The sequence below is a fragment of the Dermacentor andersoni genome, chromosome 4 (assembly GCF_023375885.2).
Source record: "Dermacentor andersoni chromosome 4, qqDerAnde1_hic_scaffold, whole genome shotgun sequence".
In the NCBI taxonomy this organism is placed as follows: domain Eukaryota; kingdom Metazoa; phylum Arthropoda; class Arachnida; order Ixodida; family Ixodidae; genus Dermacentor; species Dermacentor andersoni.
Genome location: NC_092817.1, coordinates 199821352 through 199846271, shown reverse-complemented (window position 1 = coordinate 199846271; position 24920 = coordinate 199821352). Strand labels below are relative to the sequence as shown.

Below are 24920 nucleotides of genomic sequence, written 5' to 3'. Positions count from 1 at the left end.
ACACTATTCGCGTCGCGCATACATGCAATCAGATTACACAAGTTGCGGTGAAAGACAGTGGACGGAACCATTGATAACATTCCAGAAACTTCTTTTACATGCAGGCGCATCCTGCGCTGTGCGATAACATTTGTTAGGTGGTGAGAAGTGGTCGCCCGATAAAGATACAGAAGTACATGTGTCAATATAATTCCCAGCCAAGAAGCCTATGGTTTTGATGTACAGATATTTCAGTACAGTCGCTAACAAATAACTCAGATTTGACGGGGACCACGGAGAAGTTTGAATAATCTGGAGTGCCAAGTACCGGAATCCTCCCAAAATAAGTGATCTTATTTCACAATTGGCCAAAAATGGTGTGCCATATTCTCGGATCACCGCTTTTCGGGGATACCTTCAATTTCACATGACTAATATAAAACACTTTGGTATCTATGGGTGATTGCATTCTTGGCACAGTGCTAAGCACGCTATCTTTTGCATAACCAATGCAGGACAGTTAATGCAGATATAAGGGCGAGTGAGTCATTAGGACTTTCATGCATCCCGGCAGCATGATAGACTGGTCAAGGAACAGACACAAACGGGAGACGAATCCGCGTCTACGAGTGACGGCATTCTTGACACAGTGATAAGCACAATATATCTTATCACTGTGTGGAAGCGCTGGAGCCCATCTATGTGTCCAGTGTCAGTCATGCGAAATATTGACGCGAAATAGGTTTGCACGTGTTGACACGGGACCCTTAAGGCGAGAACGACGAAGTTCGTGGTTGCGCGCGTGCTCTCCGAGGACCAGCCATCGCTAAAGGCAGACGTTTTTTCTCAATCTGTCGGTGCTAAACTGTTTTAGTTGTCACAGCTGGGTGACATTTCTGGTGGACGTGCTGGGTACGGTCGATGTTAAGATCTCCGGAGCATACCCCAGACCTAAGCCCGGTGAGTAGTTCAACCGAGCTTACCCCTGTGCACGTACGTGCCAGCCGACGCCTCCAGGGACTCCAGCCACAGCACGGTCTGCTACCTGAACGAACTAGAATGACGACCCAACCACCTCCTGCCACTCCTGCAGCATCGCACGTTGTCGTCAATCACATCCGGACGCCGAATCTGTTCCACGGAAGTGCTTCAGAGGACGCTGATGACTGGCTTGACCATTTTGACCGGGTTGCCAACCTCAACGACTGGAACCACGAGCGTAAGCTACGTTACGTGTACTTCGCTCTTGAAGATTCCGCGAAAACATGGTTTGAGAACCACGAGGCGACACTGACGTCATGGGAAGAATTTCGTAGGCAGTTCCTCAATGCCTTCGCCAGGGCGGACAGGAAGGAGAGAGCGGAGTTAGCGTTGGAGGCAAGAATTCAAGGCCCGAATGAGCGAGTGACTACGTACGTAGAAGACATGAATCGGTTTTTCAGACGTGCGGACCCTTTGATGACTGAAACAAAGAAGGTGCGCCATCTCATGCGCGGCGTCAAAGAGGAAATCTTTGCTGGCCTAATTCGAAATCCGCCGACGACACTTGCAGAGTTCCATGACGAAGCCAGTACTATGGAAAAGGCCCTTCAACAGCGGGCCAGGCAAAACAACCGCGACGCCGTGATTTCAAGGGAGCTCTCTGCCGTTACCCTCGGTAACGACGTTGGCGCCTAGCGAGAACTCATCAGGGCTGTCGTCAAGGAGGAACTGCAGAAGATGCAGACAACCACTGCCCCTGTGGGACAACTTTCCATTGCGGAAATGGTGCGCGCCGAGGTCCGACAGGCCGTCCATGTTCCTGGACAGTACGAGGCGCCACAGCAGGTACCGCATGCCGAAATGAGTTACGCTGAAGCAGTACGCCGTCCGCCACCCTCAAGTGCGTGCAGCATGGTACACCCCACTCAACAAATGGACGTAAGCTTCAGGCTGCCTCGCAGCCCACCGCACACCGCCGAAGCACGGACTAGGAAGAGCGACGTCTGGCGCACCACAGACTACAAACCCCTTTGTTTTCATTGTGGCGAAGCCGGGCACATCTACAGAATGTGTCCTTATCGTCATCTGGGGCTTCGTGGATTCTCGCCGAATGCACCTCGTCCACGACCTGGTGAGCGGCCGCCGGAAATAGAGAGTTTCGTCACAAATCGTCGCAATGTGATGATCAGCGATGGCCGGAGCCCCGTTCGTCGTCTCCTGCTCGTTACAGGTCACCATCACCAAGCCAAGCTTTTACTCGCGGCGCTCTGAGACGCCGCTCGCCTAGCCCGGCGGGTCGGGAAAACTGAGTTCAGCGACCTCCGGAGGTGAGGCCGCTGACGACGACCGTACGCAATATCCTCCACTACGACGACAACAACGAAAACAGAACGGCGCAGACGTACAGACGGAGTCGAACACCTTACGAGAGGTAGTAACGTCGAACATTCCCGTCACCATAGACGACGAAGAAATAACGGCGTTAATCGACACTGGAGCGGACACCTCAGTTATGAGCATGGACCTTGCCTGCAAGCTGAAGAAAGTTTCTACCGAGTGGACAGGGTCGCAGATTCGAACTGCAGGAGGCCATCTGCTAACCCCGGTAGGGAGATGCACAGCGCGAGTGAGCATTCGTGGGTTTACGTACCTCGGAGATTTTGTTATCCTCTCAAGCTGCTCGAGGGACCTAATTCTGGGAATGGACTTTCTGCAGGCTAATGGAGCTGTGATCAACTTACAAAAGTCGCGGGTAACGTTTTCGACGGCGCAGGCCTTAGCAGGAAGCAGCACTGACGACACGTATGTCCACGCCTTGAGGATTGTTGACGAGAACATCACGGTGCCGCCAAGGAGCAGCGTATTGACCCTCGTCACCTGCGACGCATTCGATGGCTATGAGGGTATTGCCGAGGCAAATATCCCGCTGCTGCTTGAAAAACACATCTGCATCGCCCGGGGCCTTGTTCGAATACAGCATAAGTGCTCGCAAGTTTTGTTGACAAACTTCAGCCATGAGTATCAGCACGTCCCTCAAGGTACAGCTGTGGCATTCCTGAACGAAATTGCTGACTTCTCCGATATCGGGACGTTACAAGTGAATTCACCGGACGCAACAACTCACGCCAGCCTGAATACCCGCGTCCACATTAATGCTGACTTAGCAGATGTCCAGAAGGATCAGCTGCTGGGCCTACTGACAGAATTCTCCGGCTGTTTTTCCACGGAATCCAAAGTCCAGCGCACTTCCGTTACGCAACACCGGATAGTTACAGAGGAGTCGGCGCGGCCTGCTCGTCAGCATCCGTATCGCGTGTCACCTATGGAGCGATTAAGCGTCAAGTTCAAGAAATGCTAAAGGATGACGTCATCCAGCCGTCGACAAGTCCGTGGGCATCGCCTGTCGTACTAGTAAAAAAGAAAGACAACACACTCCGCTTCTGCGTTGACTACAGACAGCTTAACCGAGTCACCAAACGCGACGTTTATCCCCTGCCACGGATCGATGACGCTTTGGACCGTCTGCGTCATGCTCAGTTCTTTACTTCGTTAGACCTAAAGTCAGGCTACTGGCAAATCGAAGCGGACGAGCGTGACCGTGAAAAAACCGCCTTCGTGACTCCTGATGGGCTGTACGAATTTAAAGTGCTGCCTTTCGGTCTCTGTTCCGCTCCTGCTACGTTCCAACGAATGATGGACACTGTACTCGTTGGACTAAAGTGGCAGACGTGTCTAGTGTACCTAGACGACGTTGTTGTGTTTTCCAGCACGTTCGATGAACATCTCACCCGGCTACGAAGTGTTCTTACCGCAATACGCAAGGCCAACCTCACCATCAAGCCTGAAAAATGTTACTTTGGCTTCCAGGAACTCAAGTTTCTAGGCCACGTGGTCAGCTCCCAAGGAGTACGACCAGACCCAGAAAAACTCGCTGCCGTTGCCGAATTTCCTCGTCCTAAAGACAAAAAGTCTGTTCAGCGGTTCCTGGGCCTCTGCGCTTACTACCGTCGTTTCGTTGAAGGCTTCTCAAGGATTGCTGAACCGCTCACGAGACTGACGCGACAAGATGTGCCCTTTGCGTGGACGAAAGAACAAGAGCAGGCCTTCACCGAATTGCGTAAACGCCTTCAATCCGCTCCAGTGCTGGCGCATTTTGATGACACCGCGGCAACTGAAATACACACCGACGCCAGCAACGTAGGACTCGGGGCCATTCTGGTTCAATGGCAAGATGGCGCAGAACGTGTAATTGCGTATGCCAGTCGTAGTCTGACAAAAGCAGAAGCTAATTATTCAACGACCGAAAAAGAATGCTTAGCAGTCGTGTGGGCCATCAGCAAGTTCCGACCCTACTTATACGGCCGGCCATTTCGAGCGATCAGTGATCACCACTCGCTCTGCTGGCTTGCCAATCTACGAGGCCCGTGAGGTCGCCTCGCTCGTTGGAGCCTCCGCCTCCAGGAATACGACATAACTGTTGTCTACAGATCCGGCCATAAGCATAGTGACGCTGAATGCTTGTCACTTTCTCCTATTCCTTTGACATCCTCCGACTTGGAGCTAGATTTGCCGTTTCTTGGTGTCGTCGACGTGGTGTGCATGGCTGACTATCAACGTGCAGACTCTGAGCTGCTTCCAGTCATCCGATATCTCAAGGGAGCTGACGTTGTTGTCCCACGCCCTCTTTCACGAGGATTGACGTCGTACTGCCTGCGAAACGATGTCCTGTACAAGAAAAATTTCGAGAACCGCCAGGAAACGTTCCTTCTCGTCATTCCGGCGGCACTGCGCGAGGAAGTTTTACAGGCGTGTCATGACGATCCCTGTGCCGGCCACTTAGGCTTCGCGAGGACATTAGCGCGCATACGGCAAAAATACTATTGGCCACACCTATTTTCGTCGGTTCAGCGCTATGTGCGAACATGCCGTGACTGTCAGAGGCGTAAAGTTCCACCCGTCAAGCCTGCCGGCCTCCTTCAGCCTTTGGATCCGCCTCCGGCGCCGTTCCAGCAAGTGGGAATGGACTTTCTTGGGCCGTTCCCCACGTCATCCTTGCAAAATAAGTGGATAATCGTGGCAACTGACTATTTAACGCGCTATGCGGAGACGAAAGCTGTGCCGCGGGGAACTGCTGCTGAAGTCGCCAGCTTCTTCGTCCACAACATCGTGCTTCGCCACGGTGCACCCGCTGTACTCATTACTGACCGCGGTGCGGCGTTTACAGCGGAGTTATTGCAACAAGTCGTCACACTGACGCACACCGACCACCGAAAGACCACAGCCTATCATCCCCAAACTAACGGCTTAACAGAGCGCCTAAACAGAACATTAGCCGACATGCTCTCCATGTACATTGATGTGGAACACAAAACATGGGATGAAATTTTGCCATACGTCACGTTTGCTTACAATACCGCTGTGCAGGAGACCACCGAGCTTACACCATTCGAGCTTGTTTACAGATGTCGCGTTACAACCCCCTTAGACGCCATGCTCCCGGTAGACCAGGGAACCACAAGGAATGACAACACTGAATATTTCGCCGAGAAAGCCGAGCAAGCTCGCCAGCTTGCTCGGAATCGCATCCGCACCCAGCAGAATACCGACGCCTACCGTTACAACCGGACCCGACGGAATGTCCAGTACTTACCAGGCGACCGCGTGTGGGTGTGGACACCTATCCGACACCGCGGGCTCTCAGAGAAATTGTTGCGCCGCTACTTCGGCCCGTACGAAGTTGTACGCCGCCTCAGTGATGTGAACTACGAGGTGGTGCCTCAAACCTCTGATCCTGGCTTGAACCGACGCCGTCCCCGTGCTGAAGTCGTCCACGTAGTACGGATGAAGCCGTACTACGCACGCCAGGGCTAAGCAACCCTCACAAACCGCTTCAGCATTGTGTACATTCCTGTATGTTTTTTTTTGTCTTTTCATGTTGGCACTCTTGCCCATAGTGCGCGCCCGCTGCCCTTGAAGCGACCGGGCCGGTCGCTTTTGAGAGGGGAGCAATGACGCGAAATAGGTTTCCACGTGTTGACACGGGACCCTTAAGGCGAGAACGACGAAGTTCGTGGTTGCGCGCGTGCTCTCCGAGGACCAGCCATCGCTAAAGGCAGACGTTTTTTCTCAATCTGTCGGTGCTAAACTGTTTTAGTTGTCATAGCTGGGTGACAATATAGCGAAAATGAAGGTATCTCCGATATGATCATCCAAGAATACAGCCCAAGTTTGTTTACTCACGCTCTGAAGAAACACACCACTGCATGGTTCATGAATCATCTGTCACAGCCGACACATGCTCAAAAATCGCCACATAGTGGTTGCTATCACCCTGCATCGTAACATTTCTTCCTACCACAGATGGAACATCCTCGGTACTGTGGTGCATAATTTCATTGTAGGCGACTGTCAGTATGGTATGTGGACTTACGGCCGGGCACACACTTATGTGGTGTTAACAGAGCCAAGGTTTGTGTAAGCTGTACACACACCAGGCGGAGATGACTTCGTCACACGTATGCGTGTTCTCACTCCTATCGTGTGAAATTGGCCACAACATAAAAGCATTTGCAGATACAATCAAGCCTCGACATAACAATGTTGTACCAGCAGCAAAAAACTTCGTTGAATCGCACATTTAGTTAATTCGCGGTTTTTAAAGTTTTAGCACTAAAACCAATTTCACAAATTCCAAGAGCATTTCTGGTGGATGGTATGTTGCTAGTAAGAACTAATAAACAAAGTGCAAGAAGGTCGGGCAATAACAGAGCAGTTATGAGCGCCAGTGCGTGCAGTACAGATTGTGCTGAGAGCATTGCATCGTCATGGCTCACGTCAACCGAGATTTGCTTGTGGTGTGTCGCACAGTGGCATAAATCTTGCACGCCATAGCTGACTGCACTTGGTGGCCACAGCTGGCGCCCACAAATTAAAAACGAAAATGTGAAAAGATACGAATATTCGTCCTGAACAATAAAAACGTGTGCAACCACTACAATACTAATGCGAAATTTGAGCGCAGCTCGATATGTGTTTTCATTTCGCGGCATATTGAGGCATAGAATTTAAGACCGAAATCACCACACGACGGTCAGTGGGCCAGTGCCATCAGCACCTTCGCAGAGAGAGGAGCAGTATGGGAACGATGGCATGATGAGCGGCATCGGAGCCAGCTGTGGAAGAAGATGACGACGAATGCGCGAGCAGTGGCACAAGCACACGGTTACGTTGAGGGACGCCGATACTCAACCAGGAATGGGCGCCTAAAAAAAAGGTCACAGTTTTGCCAGAAAGGCAGAGCATTGTTGGCGATAGCAAAGAGACAGCTACACAAAGTAAGGTTCGTAGTTTTATCGGTGTCATGCCCACTCAGGCAAACATTAACAGATCTCATTCGATGACCATGAACTCATAGTCACAATGCAAGCGAGTGCGTCATAACGCGGCTGTGTCTCCGAACCTTAAAATTACGTGACCGCCAACACTAGCCGCACGGGAAGAAATTGCGCGAGAAAGCACAAACTATCTTGGCTTTGCCTATGCACTTGCCGCGTCCAGAATACAGTGCTTGGCCCGGGCATGCATGCGCGCGAAGAGAAGCCAGATAGGCATGCCCCCTCTACACGTGCTTGGTCATGTTAGTGTGTGTTGACTCCCTCTCCGTCCTTCTGGGGCAGAAAGAATCGTCAGCTCTCATGTTTCTCCAAGTGTTGTGAGCTGCAGGGCACCCCAAGTCCTTTGCAAGTTTTTTACCAATGCGACAATTGGCACAAAGGTGTTTCCCGATTACTGTGTATCGGCACGTGCACATTGATAGTAGTTCTGCCGCTGAAACTTTTCATGCAGAAGGGCGCATGAAAAAACTTTTGGCTCGGCTGACATTCTTATAGCTTCTGCTAGATTTACTGGCCATACAGGCTCTAAGTACATGCTTGAAATAGCGAAAAACTTCGATAAGTTGAAGCCCTGTGACGAAATTACTTTGTTAAATCGCAAAAGAAAATACATGGTTTTCAATGCAACTAAGATCACGAAATTAAAATAGCTTGTTACATTGCAAATTTTAAATTAAGGTTTGTTATATTGAGGTTTGGCTGTAAACTGCCTGCAAGTGCAGGGGATTCCCTTGTTGAATTTAATTTTTCATACCAATTTACGCATTTCTGATACAGTGACACTTCAAAATAATGAATAATTTTGGTGGTGCTATGAAATTCATTATATTGAAACGTGCGAGCGGAGTCTGCATGAAGAGGGAAAACGAAGCTGGGCTGGCTCGCATGTGGCGCTGTGAACTATGTTCATCGAGCAATACCTTTGCATTCTTCATCTTGTAAATAAATGCAATCCAACGTCACTATCGTGGTGGAAGGTGCGGGGTAAGCCAGCTACTACCTTGTGCTACCTGAGGGACACCGTCTGTCGACTACAGAAGCCCAACAGTACGAGCTTTCCCACAGCCGTTGACTTATGGGCTTGGCATCACTACCTCGAGAAATGAGCTCGAACAGAGACACCCAGCAACCGTCCGTGAGGGCATCTCCTTACCACAAAAAGGAGCTGCGAACCTTCACGGGAAAACTCAGCGACGACATGGATGAGTGGCTCAGCCACTATCAGCGATTGAGTCGATCCAACTGCTGGAATGCCACTAGCCAGTTGTCTAATGTGGAGTTGTTCCTTGATTTCACTGCGTTGGTATGGTTTGAGAACCATGAAGAGATTTTGGCAATCTCGGAATTATTAGTGAAGGAAATTAGGAAATGCTTTGGAGACCCAGCAACAAAGAAGAAAGGTGCGGAGCAGAGGTTGTCACAGACGGGTCAAGTCACCGGGGAGACTTGCAGAACGAACACTGAAGAGATACAACCTCGATACATTCAACACCGATATATCGAATTATTGTGTATATTGAACACTTTCTATATCAACTGGAAAATTGCATGCATTCTTAATTTTTTATTTCGAACGGGGTCAGACGTAAAATGAACATATCGAACTCTGCCACCTCAAACCACATGTACTCTGTTGACAGGTGGCAAGCTTTCCCGCAACGATAGGCGTTCCCGACTGCTGCGCACTATAGCTGCGCAAATTGATTATGCCGAGGGTGCCATTTGAACGTAGCAGCGCACGCAAGTGGCAGCTTGGCTAGTTCGACAACGTCAACGGCGCATTGCATTTGCCGCACTGACCCCTCTTCTGTGCCACGCTCTGTGCCGCCCTCTGTGCTGCGCTCTGCGCCTGTCACGCCTCGTGGGGAATGGCGGTTTGCTTCCACAAAGACGTGCGACAGCGCATTCACTGGGCTCACTTATAGACCCCATGGTAGATGCCACTAAGTACTTCATTATTGACAGTGTTTCAAAATGCTTCTATTGAAGGATGTGGAGAGAGAGAGAGAAACATTATAGAATAAAACAAAATTTGAGGTCCCGTGGTTGGGGCACGTAGTCCAGGGCTCCAGCGCAAGCGGCTCGGTAGGCTTGGTCTAGGAGAGCCAGTTGGCTATCCTGATCCGCGTCCGTAAGCCATGCCTCCCACTGCCTGTTAAAATCTTGTGTTTTTATTCTTTAAAACTGATGGCAGCGCTAAAAGGGACGAACACATGCTACGATCAGTTTTAAAGAATGCATCACCAACTAGCCCAGCACCAACTTTTATTGTGTTTTTAGTTGCATGGAATTTGTGTGTTGGTCTGTTTGGGCACATCTACGTCATGTGCGGTAACGTTGGGGTGTCACCGCACCACGGGCACTCGTCAGTGTATCGTGTGTGGTGAAGTGTATGTAGGTTTGGGTACGTGTGCGTTTGAAGTCGGTGCCAACTCGCCTGTTGACTGTTTAAATTTGGGTGCAGGTGACCATATTGTCTCCGCTCCTCTCTTTGGTGTTCGAGAGTGTCACACTGTGTAGAGGGGGGCTTGTCATTTAGAATGTGGAGTTAGCAGCAGAAATAGCGGCCAAACGAAGACACTGCCAAAGACACTGCGGTACAACAGAAGGCACCGCCCTATTGCTTGTGGATCGTTTAGACTACGTTCAGGACATCATGGTTAAGCACATGGCTGCCAATAAGAAGCAGGCTACACTGCTACAGTAGTTCCAGCCAGAGAAATAAATACTTTATGTGAAGCTTCAAGTGAGTTTTACTGTGCAACAAATGGTTCATTGATTGATTTCTACAAGTTCTTTACATGTTTTATATGTGATCTTATATATCGAATTCTGGCTATATTGAACTATTTCGTGATCACCATGCTGTTCGATATATATTGCCATGACAACTTGGTCACATTCAAGTTGTGAGCCCTTCGTATTGGACAATGTGCACGCCGTACCGTGGCGTCATTCAGCAACAACAGGCAGCGATCTTCATGGCAAAGGTAGCCGGTTGGACCCGGCTCGCACGCACCACACGCACGAGGTATCACGCAAGAAGAAAGAAGAAGACGGTTCAAGGCCAATTTTAAAACGTGACTGCCAGGGATTTCTTCACGACCGCAGTGACTTAATTGTGGGCAGAGGTTCGCCCTTAATAAATATCACTGTTTTGTTAACCTGTGTTCCTCAACATTGTTACATTTCTGGTGGAGGTGTGGGGTACGAGTCAAAGCCCCACAAACGAAAGTCAGCGTAGCTCCGACCACCAGCGGACCAGCCGGCATCTTCGAGGTGACTTGCCTGAATTCGGCCCTCTTCTCTTCACGCCAAGGGAAACTCAGACAACGGACGCCGCCACAGTGACTAGCCAGGTAATACCGATACAGCTGGTCGTAAGCCAACCTCACAAGCCGCCAACATTCCATGGCGACTCGTTCGAAGACGTGGAAGACTGGTTGGAACTGTTTGAGAGAGTGGCGAGCTTTAATGAATTGGATGAGAGACAGAAGCTCCGTAATGTATATTTTGCTTTCGAGGACTTTGCAACAACGTGGTATGAAAACCACGAATCCTCTTTGTCCTCTTGGGAGGAATTTCGATGACAACTGCTAGCAACATACGCCAGCACGGATCGTAAAGAAAAGGTGGAAATTGCACTTCATGCTAGGAACCAGCTCACAAATGAGAATGTGGCGATGTACATTGAGGACATGTCCCGCCTTTTCAAGCGTGCTGATCTAAACATGAGTGAAGATAAGAAGCTGCGCCATCTCATGCGTGGAGTAAAGCAGGAACTCTTCGCAGTTCTTGTCCGCAACCCACCGTGCATGGTCGCCGAGTTCAGATACGAAGCAACGACCATCGAAAAGACACTGGAACAGCTGACTTCGCAATACAACCGTGAGGCAAGCTGTGCACCTGCCCATGTCTTCTCTGGAGGCGTGCCGAACGACCTTGAAGCCTTGCAGGAGCTCATCTGGTCAGTGATCAGGGAAGAGCTCAACAAGTTGCAGGCATCTCAAACTCCAACTGCACTATCTATCGTAGACGTCCGGGACAAACTGAGGCAGGTCATATGGGATCCAGAGCGCCCCAACGTATGCCCACATACTCAGGCAATCCGCGATATACAGTAGTGGAGGAGCTGCGACGATCGTTCCCTACCCGCCGACAGTACGCAGTGCACCTCGTCTGTTGGAACACCGGCTGCCTATCTGCCTCCAGCACGTAGTGCACCTTGTTTTGTGGAACAAAGGCCCCGGAAAAGTGACGCCTGGCGTGACCATGAGTGCAGGCCTCTGTGTTTTTACTGCGGAGAAGCGAGTCACCTGTATAGGTTCTGCCTGTACCATCAAGCTGGATTAAGGGCTTTTCCCTTAACTGTGCCATGCCCCCGAAAGGGCAAACGGCCGTACTGGCGCAGTGGAAGAATGGCCAGGAGAAAGTAATAGCTTACGCCAGCTGTAAGCTCTCCAAAGCAGAGGCAAACTACTCATCAACCGAGAAAGAGTGTCTTGCAGTCATTTGGGCGATATGTAAATTTCGACCCTACCTCTATGGTTGACCATTCAGAGCAGTCAGTGATCACCATTCGCTTTGCTGGCTGGCGAATCTCAAGGATCCATCTGGACGCCTAGCAAGATGGAGCCTTAGGCTTCAAGAGTATGACATTACTGTCGTATACCGTTCCGGGAGGAAACACAGCCATGCCGACTGCTTGTCACGCGCACCCGTCGAGACAACTGTGTCAGAAGAAGAGGATTTTTCGTTTCTTGGAATTGTTGACGCGTCACAAATTGCTCCAGAACAACGAGATGACCCGGAATTGCTTCCACTTTTACAGCGCCTGGAGGGACTCGACGTTTACCTCCCGCGAATTTTCTCTAGAGGGCTATCCTCGTTCTGTCTGCGAGGAAGTGTCCTCTACAAGAGAAACTTCGAGAACAACGAGACAAAGTTTTTACTTGTCGTACCCACATCTATGCAAGAAGAACTTTTGCATGCATGTCACGATGAACCGACATCTGGACACATGGGCGTGAGCTGTACATTCGCCAGGATTCGTCTGAAATACTACTGGCCTAAGTTATTAGCATCAGTGCAGCACTATGTCAAGACTTGTCGCGAGTGTCAACGGCGCAAAACTCCATCCGTAAAGCCAGCAGGCCTCCTCCAGCCAATAAAGCCACCAAAAGCCCCATTCCAACAAGTCGGTATGGACCTCTTTGGACCCTTCCCAACATCATCTCTAGGCAAAAAGTGGATAGTTGTGGCCACGGACTATCTGACCCATTACGTAGAAACTGATTCCCTGTACAGTGCAACGAAGACATCACAAGTTGCAAAATTCTTTGTCAACAATATCGTGCTCAGGCATGGCGCTCGCACAGTTGTTATTACCCATCGTGGAACAGCCTTTACTGCGGACCTAATGAAACGCTTGTTGCAAATGACACATACTGATCATAGGAGAACTACGGCTTAGCACCCTCAGACAAAAGGTTTAACTGAACGCCTCAAAAGAACACTGGCTGACATGCTTTCAATGTATGTCGATGTTGAACATAGGCTGTGGGACGAAATTTTGCCGTACATCACCTTCGCATATTACGTCCGTTCGAGAAACAACACGAGTCGCCCTGTTTAAACTTGTATTCGGCCGAGCAGTAACCACAACTTTGGATGCTATGTTTTCCGCTAGATGTAGAAAACAATAACTCATCTGACCTAGATGATTTCTTGCAAAGAGCCGAGGACGCACGACAAATGGCACGGTACCGAATACGCCACCAACAACGCATCGACTCCAGCCGGTACAACCAGCAACGTAGAGAAGCTCATTATCAGCCCGGTGACAACGTGTGATATGGACCCCGGTGCGGCGCCGTGGACTGTCTGAAAAGCTTCTCTGGCGATACTTCGGTCCTTACGAAATACTTCGTCGTATAAGCGACGTCACTTACCAAGTGAAATCTGCTGGACACGAGAGCCCAAGACGGCGCAATTCCACGGAAGTTGTGCATGTTGTCTGCATGAAACCCTACAACGAGAGGTCATGAACAAAAAAAAAAAAAAGTGAGAGCCCACAGGAACCCCTACTTCCTCTCACGCATCGGACCGATGCGGTAACGAGGGGGACAATGCCGCGACAAACTTGGTGACATTCAAGTTGCGCGCCCTTTGTATTGGACACTGTGCACGCCGTACCGTGGTGTTGTTCAGCAACAACAGGCAGTGAGCTTCGTGGCACGGGCAACCAGTTGGACCCGGCTCGCATGCGCCACGCGCATTAGGTGCCGCGCGAAGAGAAAGAGGGAGACGGTTCGAGGCCAGTTTTTAGAACGCGACTGGCGGGAATTTCTTCACGATCGCAGTGACTTTTAATTGTGGGCACAGGTTCGCCCTTAGTAGATATTGTTGTTTTGTTAACCTGTGTTCCTCAACTTCGTTACAATATCGAGGTTTGACTGTATTGAAGTTGTGCAAGTCGCCGGATGCCCACATGGCGGAAGAAGACGAGATGGGCCATAGTCTCAAAGGTATTGCCTAGGATGTTTAAAACTTCCTCATTGGCAAGGAGAGTCTGGAATCAGAGGTTGAAGTGATTAATCACTGTCGAACCTTCAAGGCCATTAATACACGTCGCATCACTTCAAAGTTTGGACGTCTGGCCAATGTCATGACGGTCATCACTGTCGATGTATGCCATGATTCCCTACCTGCCAACCTTTGCTCCACCATTCGTATCATTGTACGCGAGGAACTACATCGGCATGCTTCTGTTCCTGTGCAAGCTAGAGACATGCAGTGTGATGTACTATCCACAACTATCAGTGTTGAAAGTTTCAACAAGGGCAACCGCAGGCCTTGGCTGAGGGCTTCGCTACCAGTGGCCTTTAATGTCGAGCCGCCTTAGGTGCCCAACGACAGTTACAGCTACAACAGCCGACCGTCCCCTTTCGTTCCAGAGTGGGAACAGTGTGCCGAGTACACTAACGATACCACGACTTTTGGTGTGACGCGTGTATGCCTAGTGTGCTACCAGTGCTCTGTTCGTGGACACATCGTATGACAGTTTCCTAGCGATCCACAGCATTCCCACGGTGAAGCCAATAGCCCGATTACACCTACTGGCCTTTCGATCCAACTGCCCAACAGCCCGTGTACCAGCAGAATGTCTCTAGTGGCTCTCCAACCTCTGTGCGATGCCTGACGCCACCTACAATGTGCCAGCAATGATCACCATCTCCATGACACCGGCCGCGTCTTTCATCTCCGCCACCGGGAAACCAGCCTGTGCAGCCGATGGAGGTGAGGTCGCTAGGATGTACCGCATTGCACACAAGTGTGCCTCCACCAGTTTTGATGCTTCAGAACAAGGTTTATGTTCTTGTTGACGATGTTCCCACAATGGCTTTGATAGACGGCAGAGCAACTGTTTCTGTGATGAGTTTAGTTTTCAAGGAATGACTATGGCCATAAAAGTATGTTTTATTGGGACAAGCCTACTACATTTCAGGCAGTGAGTGGCGCATCTTTGTGTCCAGTTGGTGTATGAACCGTGTCTGTTTGTGTCGCCGGCAAGGCCTTCAAGGCAGAAATTGCAGTACTTGCTCATTCCATGCATTACGTTATCCTTGGTATTGACCTTTTACAAGAGTGTCGTGCGACTGTGGACTGTGGAGCAGGCGAAGTTTTAATGTCCGCTCCCACCCAGCAGCCTCCCTGTCGAAGCGACCACTTCGTTGTGGTTAAAGATTGTTTTTCTGGCTTGGTCCTCGTCCAGTGTGCTAGTTAGTGCTTTGACAAGCGACCCAAGTATACATGGTGATTGAGTCATTGCCCTTGCCTAGTGTGAAGAAAAACATGTTTGTGCCTCATTGCCTTGTATCACTTACTGGCGGAAAGACACAGTTATGCGCGGTGAACTGTAAACCAAGTCATTTATGCTCCCGGAAGGTATGCGGCTTGCCCTGTTCGAAAAGGAGTGTGGCATTTGCATTGGATCCCTGAGCGACTGCGTTAAGTCTGACCCTGCTGATGTCTCTGTTACAGAATCGGAGTACTTAAAAATGATTAGCAAGTCTCTTCCCTCGCAGAAGCAGAGATACTTAGTTATGTTGTTGGCCAGACACGCTAAAGTATCTGATTTTGCACAGAAGGCGCAGGGAACTCCAGTACCGAGCTCACGCACTCGTCGCTAGATTGACACCGGATCTGCGCATCCTCTTTGACAGAAGCCTTACAGAGTTTCTGCATCGGAGCGCAAAATCATTTCAGAGCAAGTCAGCAAGATACTAACCACCGGTGCAAGTCCCTGGGCTGTGCCTGTTATCTTGGTTAAGAAAAAGGACGGGTCATGGAGATTCTGTTGCGACTATCAACGTCTCAACTCCATAACCAAGAATGACGTTTACCCACTTCCTCGCATCAACAACGTTATTGATTGCTTACATTCAGTGTCTTATTTTTCCTCGTTAGACTTGCGATCTGGGTATTGGCAAATTCCTTGGCAAATTGGCAGATTGACAAATTATAAGTATTGGCAAATTGACAAAAATGGCGTTAGACCGGATCCACAGAAAGCCACCGCTGTCAGCAACTTCAAAAGGCCTCAATCTCTCCGGGACTTACGAAGTTTTCTGGGCCTATGCTCATGCTTCAGCCGCTTTATTCCAAATTTTGCAACCACTGACTGACTTGCTGCAAAAAGGTGCCTTTCGACTGGACACTGGATTCTGACTCTGCATTTACACAGTTAAAGTTCATGCTGACATCGGGGCTGGTGCTGCACCACTTTGATTCTTCAGCTCTTACAGAAATTCATACTGATGCCAGTGCAATCGGCTTCGGTGCAGTGCTCGTCCAACGCCATGACAATGCTGAACACGTGGTTGCCTATGCTAGCCATTCATTGAGCAAGGCAGAGCGCAACTACATAGTGACAGAACAGGAGTGCCTGGCAGTCGTTTTCGATGTTCACAAGTTTCGCCCCATACGTCTACGCCCGTCGTTTCTCAGTCATCACCGACCATCATTCCCTTTGTTGGCTGGCGGGCCCCTCTGGCCAACTTGCGTGACGGGCCCTGTGCTTACAAGAGTTTCGACTTTGTAGTACATTACAAAAGCAGTAACCGCCACACAGACGCTGACTGCCTATCGCGCCTACCTCTACTTACAACTGGGTGCGGCGCCGACAACTTCGATCAGTGTATCGACACTATCAATGCCTGATTCCCTAGTCTTGCGACATTCCAGAAAGCACGTGACGACTGTGTCTTAGATCCTCTATTCCCCTCTGCGAATCAGTATGCCAACCCAAGCTGTTTTGTGGTCCATGGCAACATCCTCTACAAGAAAAATTATTCAAGCCAAGGAGCCCGCCTGCTTCTCGTCATTCTGCGCACTTTACGTTCCCATGTTCTTCGCTTCATGCACGACGATGCAACCTGTGGCCACATGGGCTTTGCCCGAACGTTTTACTGCCTCCAGCAAATGTTCTACTGGCCCAAGATGCGACACGACACGAAAAAATATGTCAGGTTGCAAACAATGCCAACATCCCAAGCGTCCCACAGCAATGTCACCCAGACTTCTTAATCCTGTACCACCTCCTAACTCTCCCTTCAAGCCTATTGGTGCCTATCTCCTCGGGCCCATTTCCACGATCAAACAGTGCCAAACGATGGGTAGACGTCTGTGTCGACCATCTGACGTACTACACAGAAATTGTGGCAATACCTGCAACGGCCTTCCACATATCACAGTTCATGCTTCGCTTTGTAATTCTATGCCACGGTCCTCCACGAGTCATCATCAGTGACCGCAGCTGTCAGTTCATCGCCAACGTCGCTGAGATGATCCTGCGTCTGTCTGCCTGCTAGTTCTGCCATGCCACTCTGTATCACCTGCAGATCAATGGACTCATAGAGTGCACAAGGAATACTTTGGTGAACATGTTATCCATTTATGTAAATTCCAAGCACAAACCACAGGGTACGCTCCATTTTATCTGCTCTACGCTTGCTCTCCTCGCAGCTGTCTTGACATGATTCTTCCTTTTACGATAGACGTGAAAATTTCGGTTGCAGAGACATTGCGCCGAGCAGAAGCCCATTGCGTCGCACACCTCCAAACTTTGGAATCTCAACAGCGTTGAAAGATCCACTACAATGCCTGCCACCGGTCCATGTCTGTGTCGGAACTTCTTGGCCCTCTACTTCAGTCCATTCATCATTCTCGATCACCTCAGTGATGTTACTTACGTAATCTCCCACGTCACTAGCGATGCTGACCGCTCTAGAAAGACACAGCTGAGACATGTCGCGTGCCTTAAGTCATTCTACAGTCAATCTTCTGAACGACTCGCCCAGCGGGCATCGTCTGCAAACGGGGAAGTGAAACGTGTGAATGAAGTTTGGATGAAGAGGAAAACGAAGCTGGGCTGGCTCGCATGTGGCGCTGTGAACTGCTTTCACTGAGCGATACTTTGCATTCTTCATCTTGTAAATAAACGCAATCTATCGTCACAATATTGTGGTTTCAGTGTAGTGCCACACTGCACCTTGACAACCACGACAAACAGTGCAAACTAACTACATCACTCTCACATTTTATGCCACGCGTAGCATAGACTACGCAAGGTTTTGATAGAGGACCTGGGTGTGCAAATCACAATTTTCGAGGCATATAGAATATGAATTGAATAGTGCCAGAACTGAATTAAATCAAATAATTAATACTTTTCATGTAGATTCTGAATGATAAACAGCCACTCCCACATTTCATGCAAAGAATCCTTCGCATCCTAGCACATTCACAATTTTAGCAAGTTTCTGCCATTACATTCCAAGTTATAATGTGTTGTTTTTTAAAAGCCCATGTGGAGCATTAGGAGTACTTAGGCAGTTTATTCGCGTACTGAGGAATCAAAGTGAGTGCAAATGATAGTGGTCTAGCTGGAAAAAAGTCTGGCTCCTTGACCGACATACAAAATGTGCACTACATAACTTCTCATGTTTTATGTCTGCCATGACAGCCAGGATGAAACTTATCCCAATTTTGCTCCAATTTTATGCTTTATTATGCACAGCTGGCGATCTGAAATATTCTAAAACTATTCTAAAAACATTTATACAGTTAAACCTTGATATAACGAAGTCGGTAAAATCGACAATTTGCTTCGTTATATTGAAATTTTGTTCAATTGAAATTCAACCTTTTACAGAAATAAGTAGAGTCGCCAATAGAATTTTCTTACACGAAAAGGGGCCGCAGAGTTTTTCGAATTATTGGGCAATCGAAAAAAGCAAATTCGAATGAAATACAATTCATTTTGATAAATTTGGGAGTGTGCGACGATGATATGGTTTCATGCGACGTATGTCAACGATATCTTCTTGGTGGTACGAATTAAGCGAAGCCAGCCACGCTTTTTGCATGCACTCTGCCCACGCAGCTGATGGCGTCGCCCGCACTGGGAGGCGCTATCAGGAAGAGCGCCGGCAGCGGGGAGCGAATGCTTTGTCTGCCTCTCGCTCCAATGGGTTACCAAAGCTCGAGATTACACAACCTCCAATACTGAATGAGCGGTAAGACACTTTACGTGATGCCACACCATCTCGGCATGCCCACTCTTTGCACACGTGGCAGATCACCTCTAAAGCAGGGTGTGCAGCTGTGTATGTGCTCAGTCGCACTTACAGCCATGTGTAGCCACAGCTGAGACGTAATTCAATCATTTGACCATCTGTGCCTGCAGAAGTTTTCATTTATTGCCTCAGCATTCGTTTGTAGCGGCAGTGAAATTCGTTATATTGAAATCGTATATAAACACACTTTGTTAGACTGATAGAAGTTTAATTGTATTTACAAACAGCAACTATCCGATTTGAAGAATGAATCAAGCAGGCAAACATTCCATTCATTGTTCAAATCTTATTCACACACCTATAAATAGAAGGCACTAGGCAACATCAACCAGCATCATTCTTGGATGAACTAAGGAGACATCAACTTGCACCAAATTTGCTGATGGAACGAATATGCAAGGGAGAGAGATCTGGTTTTTCTATCACCAATATGAGGGTGCATACATTGCACGAGTGTGTTCATTATATCAGTAAGAGGTATGGTAGCTGACATCCATGAGCAAATGCCAACTTTGACTGTACTGCAGGTCTTGTAGTATATGCTACAGTGGTATTACCCCCACAATTTTAATGCCACACAGATTGTGAGCATCAGCTGTTTTTGCTTTTGCTGCACTGGCCAGCCGGTTGGACCAAATCGAATGTATGACTGAGGGTTGAAGAAGAAAATGGCGCACTCACATGTTCTTATCGTAGCCAAAGATCTCGCGGATATGCTTGGAGTAGTCAATATCTTGCGGTGTGTCATCGATAAAGTCATCCATCTCGTCCTCTTCATCCTCGTACTCGTCATCATCTTCTTCAGAATCTATGTACTGGACTGCACACATAAAAAACACAATAGGTACTTTTACAGGCATGCAATGGCATCCACAGATGAGGAATGGCCCTCCCAAAAAGCTGAACTGAACCCAAGACATTGGCAAATTTGCACAAGTATTCCCTTTAGGCAGTGTGTGTGCATTTGTATGCACCAAAAAAGACACCTAGAAATCAGATTTTTTTTCAGTGTTAGAGTGTTCAGGTACTAAATACACTCAAACATTGTTTTAATAAAATGGGATATAATCAAGTAATGGACAGAACGAAGTAAATGAAATTCCCCTTGAAATCACCTGAGAGGTCCATATATTTAAACCTTGTCTTAAGAAACTAAAATTGTCCTGCTATATATGACAAACTAATAGATATGACGAACTATCTTCACCTCAGAAACAACAAAATATTTGACTGTCGCGTGCTGAGAATATTGCTTTACAAGGGGTTCAACATGGGTTCGAAGCAACAGTTCAAAAGTTCCATGTCGCTGAGTCAAATACGTGGTTGAGCAACACTGGTCTTTCTTAACCCAGTGCATAGCCATGCACAAGCTGCAACTCACTGCCATCCCTCACACTTATCTCTCCCACTGCAGCACCTCATGCAGGCTGGCACTACTAGGCGTGGCCTGGGTGAGGCCTCGGAGATTGCAACGGCACAATCTCGGAGGCCACACAAAGCTGCACCCAACTTGTGCCGATCTGCATGATGCACAGGAGAGAGAAGTGTAATGGTAAGCAGCAGCTAGCGCTCTGCTCCGCTGCAAAGTGGCGCAACAGGTGCGAAAGATTGTAGCATCAACTGCATCACCATGCGACGGTTTGTGCAACTAGGTGTGGCTTCTGAAATTGCATTGGGGCTGGTGCAACCTCGAAGGCCACAAGCCAGCCAAACCAGTGCGACGAGGTCCACTGGCCTTCACCTTCACAAAGTGGTGCCAGATCAGCCAGGATCAGCTGTGTAGTCAGCACGCTGTGTTGTGTACCACGTGCTGCTCAACCACGGAATAATCTGTCTGCGTCGCAGCATGCAACAGGGATATCACCACATAGTTAAATGGCCAGTTTCACAACAATATGGCTGAGCCAAGTGGAAGCAAAAGATCATGACACTTAGACAAAACGCAGCTATCGTAAAAGCTCTCTCGTCAGATGCTAAGTAGTTGTGTGTTGCAAATTCTGAAGAGTTCAACGTGCTAGTGTTAAGGAACCTGTGTCGCAGAAAATCTGGCGTCGACGTCCAGCGTCAGACGTTGTTTCGGCAAAAAGATTTTCGAGCCACTCATGCCCAGGCCCTCCATGTGACGCAAGGAATTTACTGAACTAATTGAATTTCTCAAGCTAAGATTGGTGGAAAAATAGCAAACTATGGCTTACACACAACCTACAGACGTGATAGCTCTTGGGATTGTAATTTGACTATACGAGAAAACATAATTTTGTTGCGCTAAAACTCAAACAAACCCCTTTTCCAGCGTTTCTACCATTCACAGACCAACTGTGGCGTACGCCATTTGCGTGCACCGGCATGTGCATGTCCTGGGGGCCACAGAGTGGCGCACCCAGTTCCTTGCAATACCTCCAGCTGGCGCTTGCCTTTATCACATTGCAGCCCAAGCAAGAGGCCACGTTTCTACCACAAAGCCTGCCTTCGTGCATAGTATTTGCGGCCAGCGTTTCCCGGTAAACATTACAGCTACGTACGCTCCAGTTGAGAGAAAGCGTGAGAAGCAGTCGGGGATCTTTGAATGCTATCGCGTTCCACTCTTAAAGGCGAGGCTTAAGCGTCCTCCAAATTAATTTTTTTTTACTGTTATAATAAAATTTCATCGTATATATGTGGCAGTTGGGTAGCGGTTTCGCGAGCCACAAAGCCACCTCTTTCTTTTGTGTTTAATGTTGGACATAAAATAAAGGGCAATAACAGATATAATGAAGTAATTTCAGCACCTCCTTCAGCTTTGTTATAATGAGGTATGAGTGCATTGGAGAGTGAAGCATTTTATGACTTGATAGCATCGAAGCATTTGAGAATTTAGGCATTGAAGGGTTAAAACATTCGTTTTAAAATGTTTAAGATGTTTTAAAACATGGAGATTTGCCATGAAAAATTCCAACCTTTGTAAGCTTTTTCAGGTGAACCAATCCGCATGTTGTGGACAAAATCTGGCACAAAGCCTTCTTTGTATGTCCGCCACTGAAAAAATGGCTTTTAGAAAAAGCTGCATAAATGTTTACTGCAGTCGGCCTTTAACTTATACTGCCTAGCTTTTGCATGACCTTGCAGGCCACATATTGGAGCACAGTGCTGATGTATGGTACATCACAACGAATGTGCACCAGCCAAACAAATGCACACACGGTGACTGGAAGCAGTCTTGGCTGGCATGGTGCCAAGAAGTAGCATGGATGCTGCATAACCTTATCTGTCACTGCAATTGCTATGCCGTTAAAAGAGAGGTTCAACCTTTTTCTTGTGAATTTTGTGCCATGCAGTGCCACGTAAAATACTTGTGAAAACAAACACAAATACACGCAGATGCATCGACGAAATTTTAACCCCTTAGACTTGAAATTCTACGCTTAAAAGCCAACTACTAATCCTGGGCCAAGTAGTACTTCCAGGTACAGTGAAAAATGGGTCCATTTGTTTGGAGAAAAATTAGCATAACACACACAAAAAAAAAGAGAAAGAAAACACCGTGATGAGAATGTAGAAATAATCTAGAATGTCTAAGGTGTGTGCTAAAGTATAAACCAATGTCCTATGTAAATTTGAAGTAGAGTTGGGGCCCATGAAAAATGCCATCTTGACAAGTGAAACACATGACTCATCAGAAAAATTTCTGAGAACATAGTGCATTAAAATTGGGCTTAGCACACACTCGAGGCATCTATATTTTAGGTAGAAAAAGAGTTATTACGATACCTAAACTGGAACAGAAGCTATTTTCTCTCCAAAATTGCAAGTGTGTCATATTTTTGTTTAGACAAATCAAGAATAAACTTTCAAAGCATCTTTATTGGGTCAAAACTACTAAAATCTTATGGAAATAAAGGGTCTTGGAAACGTGAAAATATCAAAACTGAAAATCCAATTATTGGGTGAATTTTTGGTCTTCAAGCACAGCCTCTCCTATTGAGTGATCCACCACTTTGTGGTGCAAGGCAAGCCCGCCACTGGGAGTAGACATTTTACCATGATTGCTTTTCTTTAATTATATTTTTCATGCTACTTACGGGTACATTTCTGTGTTATAGCTATGTTATTATTAAGTACATCACGTAAAAAAAAAGAGCAACTATGGTAGGTCCTTTTCAAAAAAGAAAAGAAAAAACGCATTTGAGAAGTTAAGGCAAGCAAAGCAGGTAGTCAACCATAAAAGTTTACAGACCATGGGATCTCAGAAAACTTTCAATTTCTGAGCAGCCTTTAACAGTAGTCAGTAAAACTAAACATCACAATGTTGTTCACATATATTGGTAGAGGCTGTAAATGCAAACACTAGGCTGCATTGTGAGGCTGCGCAGATATTCAGCGTTTTCTCAGATCTCACGTCCCCTAAATTTTGTGCTTGGCTGCCCATGCAGTACAGAAACCACAGGAACCATTCACACGGGCAAGCACAGTGTCATGTTAGTTCAGTGTGCTCCAGGTCCTGCAACCTTCCAAGTACAAGAGAAAAAGTGCGTGCCACTCTGTTCATAGTCAGTGACCACATAAGAATCCAGTGCAACTCTTTCCCACCAATCCACGCTACACCTGCTCTCTGCGCCTCCTAAGCATAGCTCCCGAGGTACAGCAATACTGAAAGACATTCACCACCGCTGTGGCATCACAGAAATAAGCGAATGCTCGCAATATGGCCCAGGATAACGTGAAACTGTTCCAATCTGTTTTTATTCAAAATCCGCCATTAGCCCTTTGTCATAAGTCAAAATGGCTTGAGCTCTACCCCCTTCGGCTGGGCCCTAGACATTGCGACCTACCAAGGAGGGTTAATGGTGGATTTGGAATAAAAACAGAATAAAACAGTTTTACGTTATACCAGCCGTGTCTGCAGTCGCACATCTCATTGGCAATCGAGCGCAAGGTCAGACGCAGAAGCTAGACTGACACCCGTGGTAGTGCAGTACAAATCCATGTGCAGTCTCCTTCGCATTGAGAAAGTCTTGTTGGTGACGTACATGTTTTGGCCAGCAGCCTGGCTTCATTGGACTACAGTTGGCAAGTCAACGTGCCCATGCCACTTTTCGAAAAAAATGAGTTCTCTGCGGCATTCTACAGTTTTGAGTCCCCTGAACACGAATATCTGGTTCAAAAAGAAGGAAACAAATGCAAGCAGCTGTTTTTTCAAGAAAACGCGCACCAGTGCCTCAGGGCATCGCGCGAACGCCACTGTTGCGCGTGATTGGTCGGGGCCGCTGTGACGTCATTCGCGGCAGTCGCCGGTCGGCGCCGCCGGTCGGCGCCGCCGTTTCGGAGCGTAGCACGCTGTTCTGTTCTGGCTTCATAGCTGAGCTGTAAGCATTACGGAACGTTCTCGCGGTCTCGAACAGCTTGTATTTTTGCCGTACATGTTCAAACCGACAGCCGATATGGAAAACGATGGCAGAACGGCGGCAACGACGATGTTGAGTGTGCCAACAGCGAGAGCGATGTGTGCACCTTCTCGCGCGTTGGAAATCTTAACTGGTACTTACGTTTTTTTTTTTGTTTTTTTTCATGTAGCTGCACATTCCAATGACGGGAGAAAAATGCGCTAAAGTGTCACTGGGAACTTGCTGCTGGAAGGATGCCGAAGCACTAACTTCTCATTAGATTGTAAACACGGGTGCAATTCCACGATGTCAAGCACCTTGCCACTGCTTGTCTAAAGTCCCGAGGTTTTTTTGAGTGTTGATAAACGATCGCGAACATAAGTGCCGCGTTTCAAAGCGCGCACATGCAGTGCTGCGAGGTACAGTCATGGAGGTTGCTTATCATACACACCCAGAGATGGCCAGAGGTATTATATGTGCAATATTCATACTATGGTTCGACGACTTTGCGATTGTGGCTCGATCAAGAATCGGTATGCGTGCTCCATGCTAGTGTTGACATAAAG

The 24920-nt window shown here is 48.1% G+C and overlaps 1 protein-coding gene across 1 annotated transcript in view; it reads right to left on the bottom strand.

Annotated features, from left to right (window-relative positions):
* LOC126538527 (uncharacterized) overlaps positions 1-24920 on the bottom strand; it is a 122575-nt gene that overhangs the window by 11704 nt on the left and 85951 nt on the right. The window contains exon 10 of the mRNA XM_050185388.3: positions 19676-19814. Within this exon, the coding sequence (XP_050041345.1) occupies positions 19676-19814 (139 nt within the window). The remainder of the gene's footprint in view (positions 1-19675; positions 19815-24920) is intronic.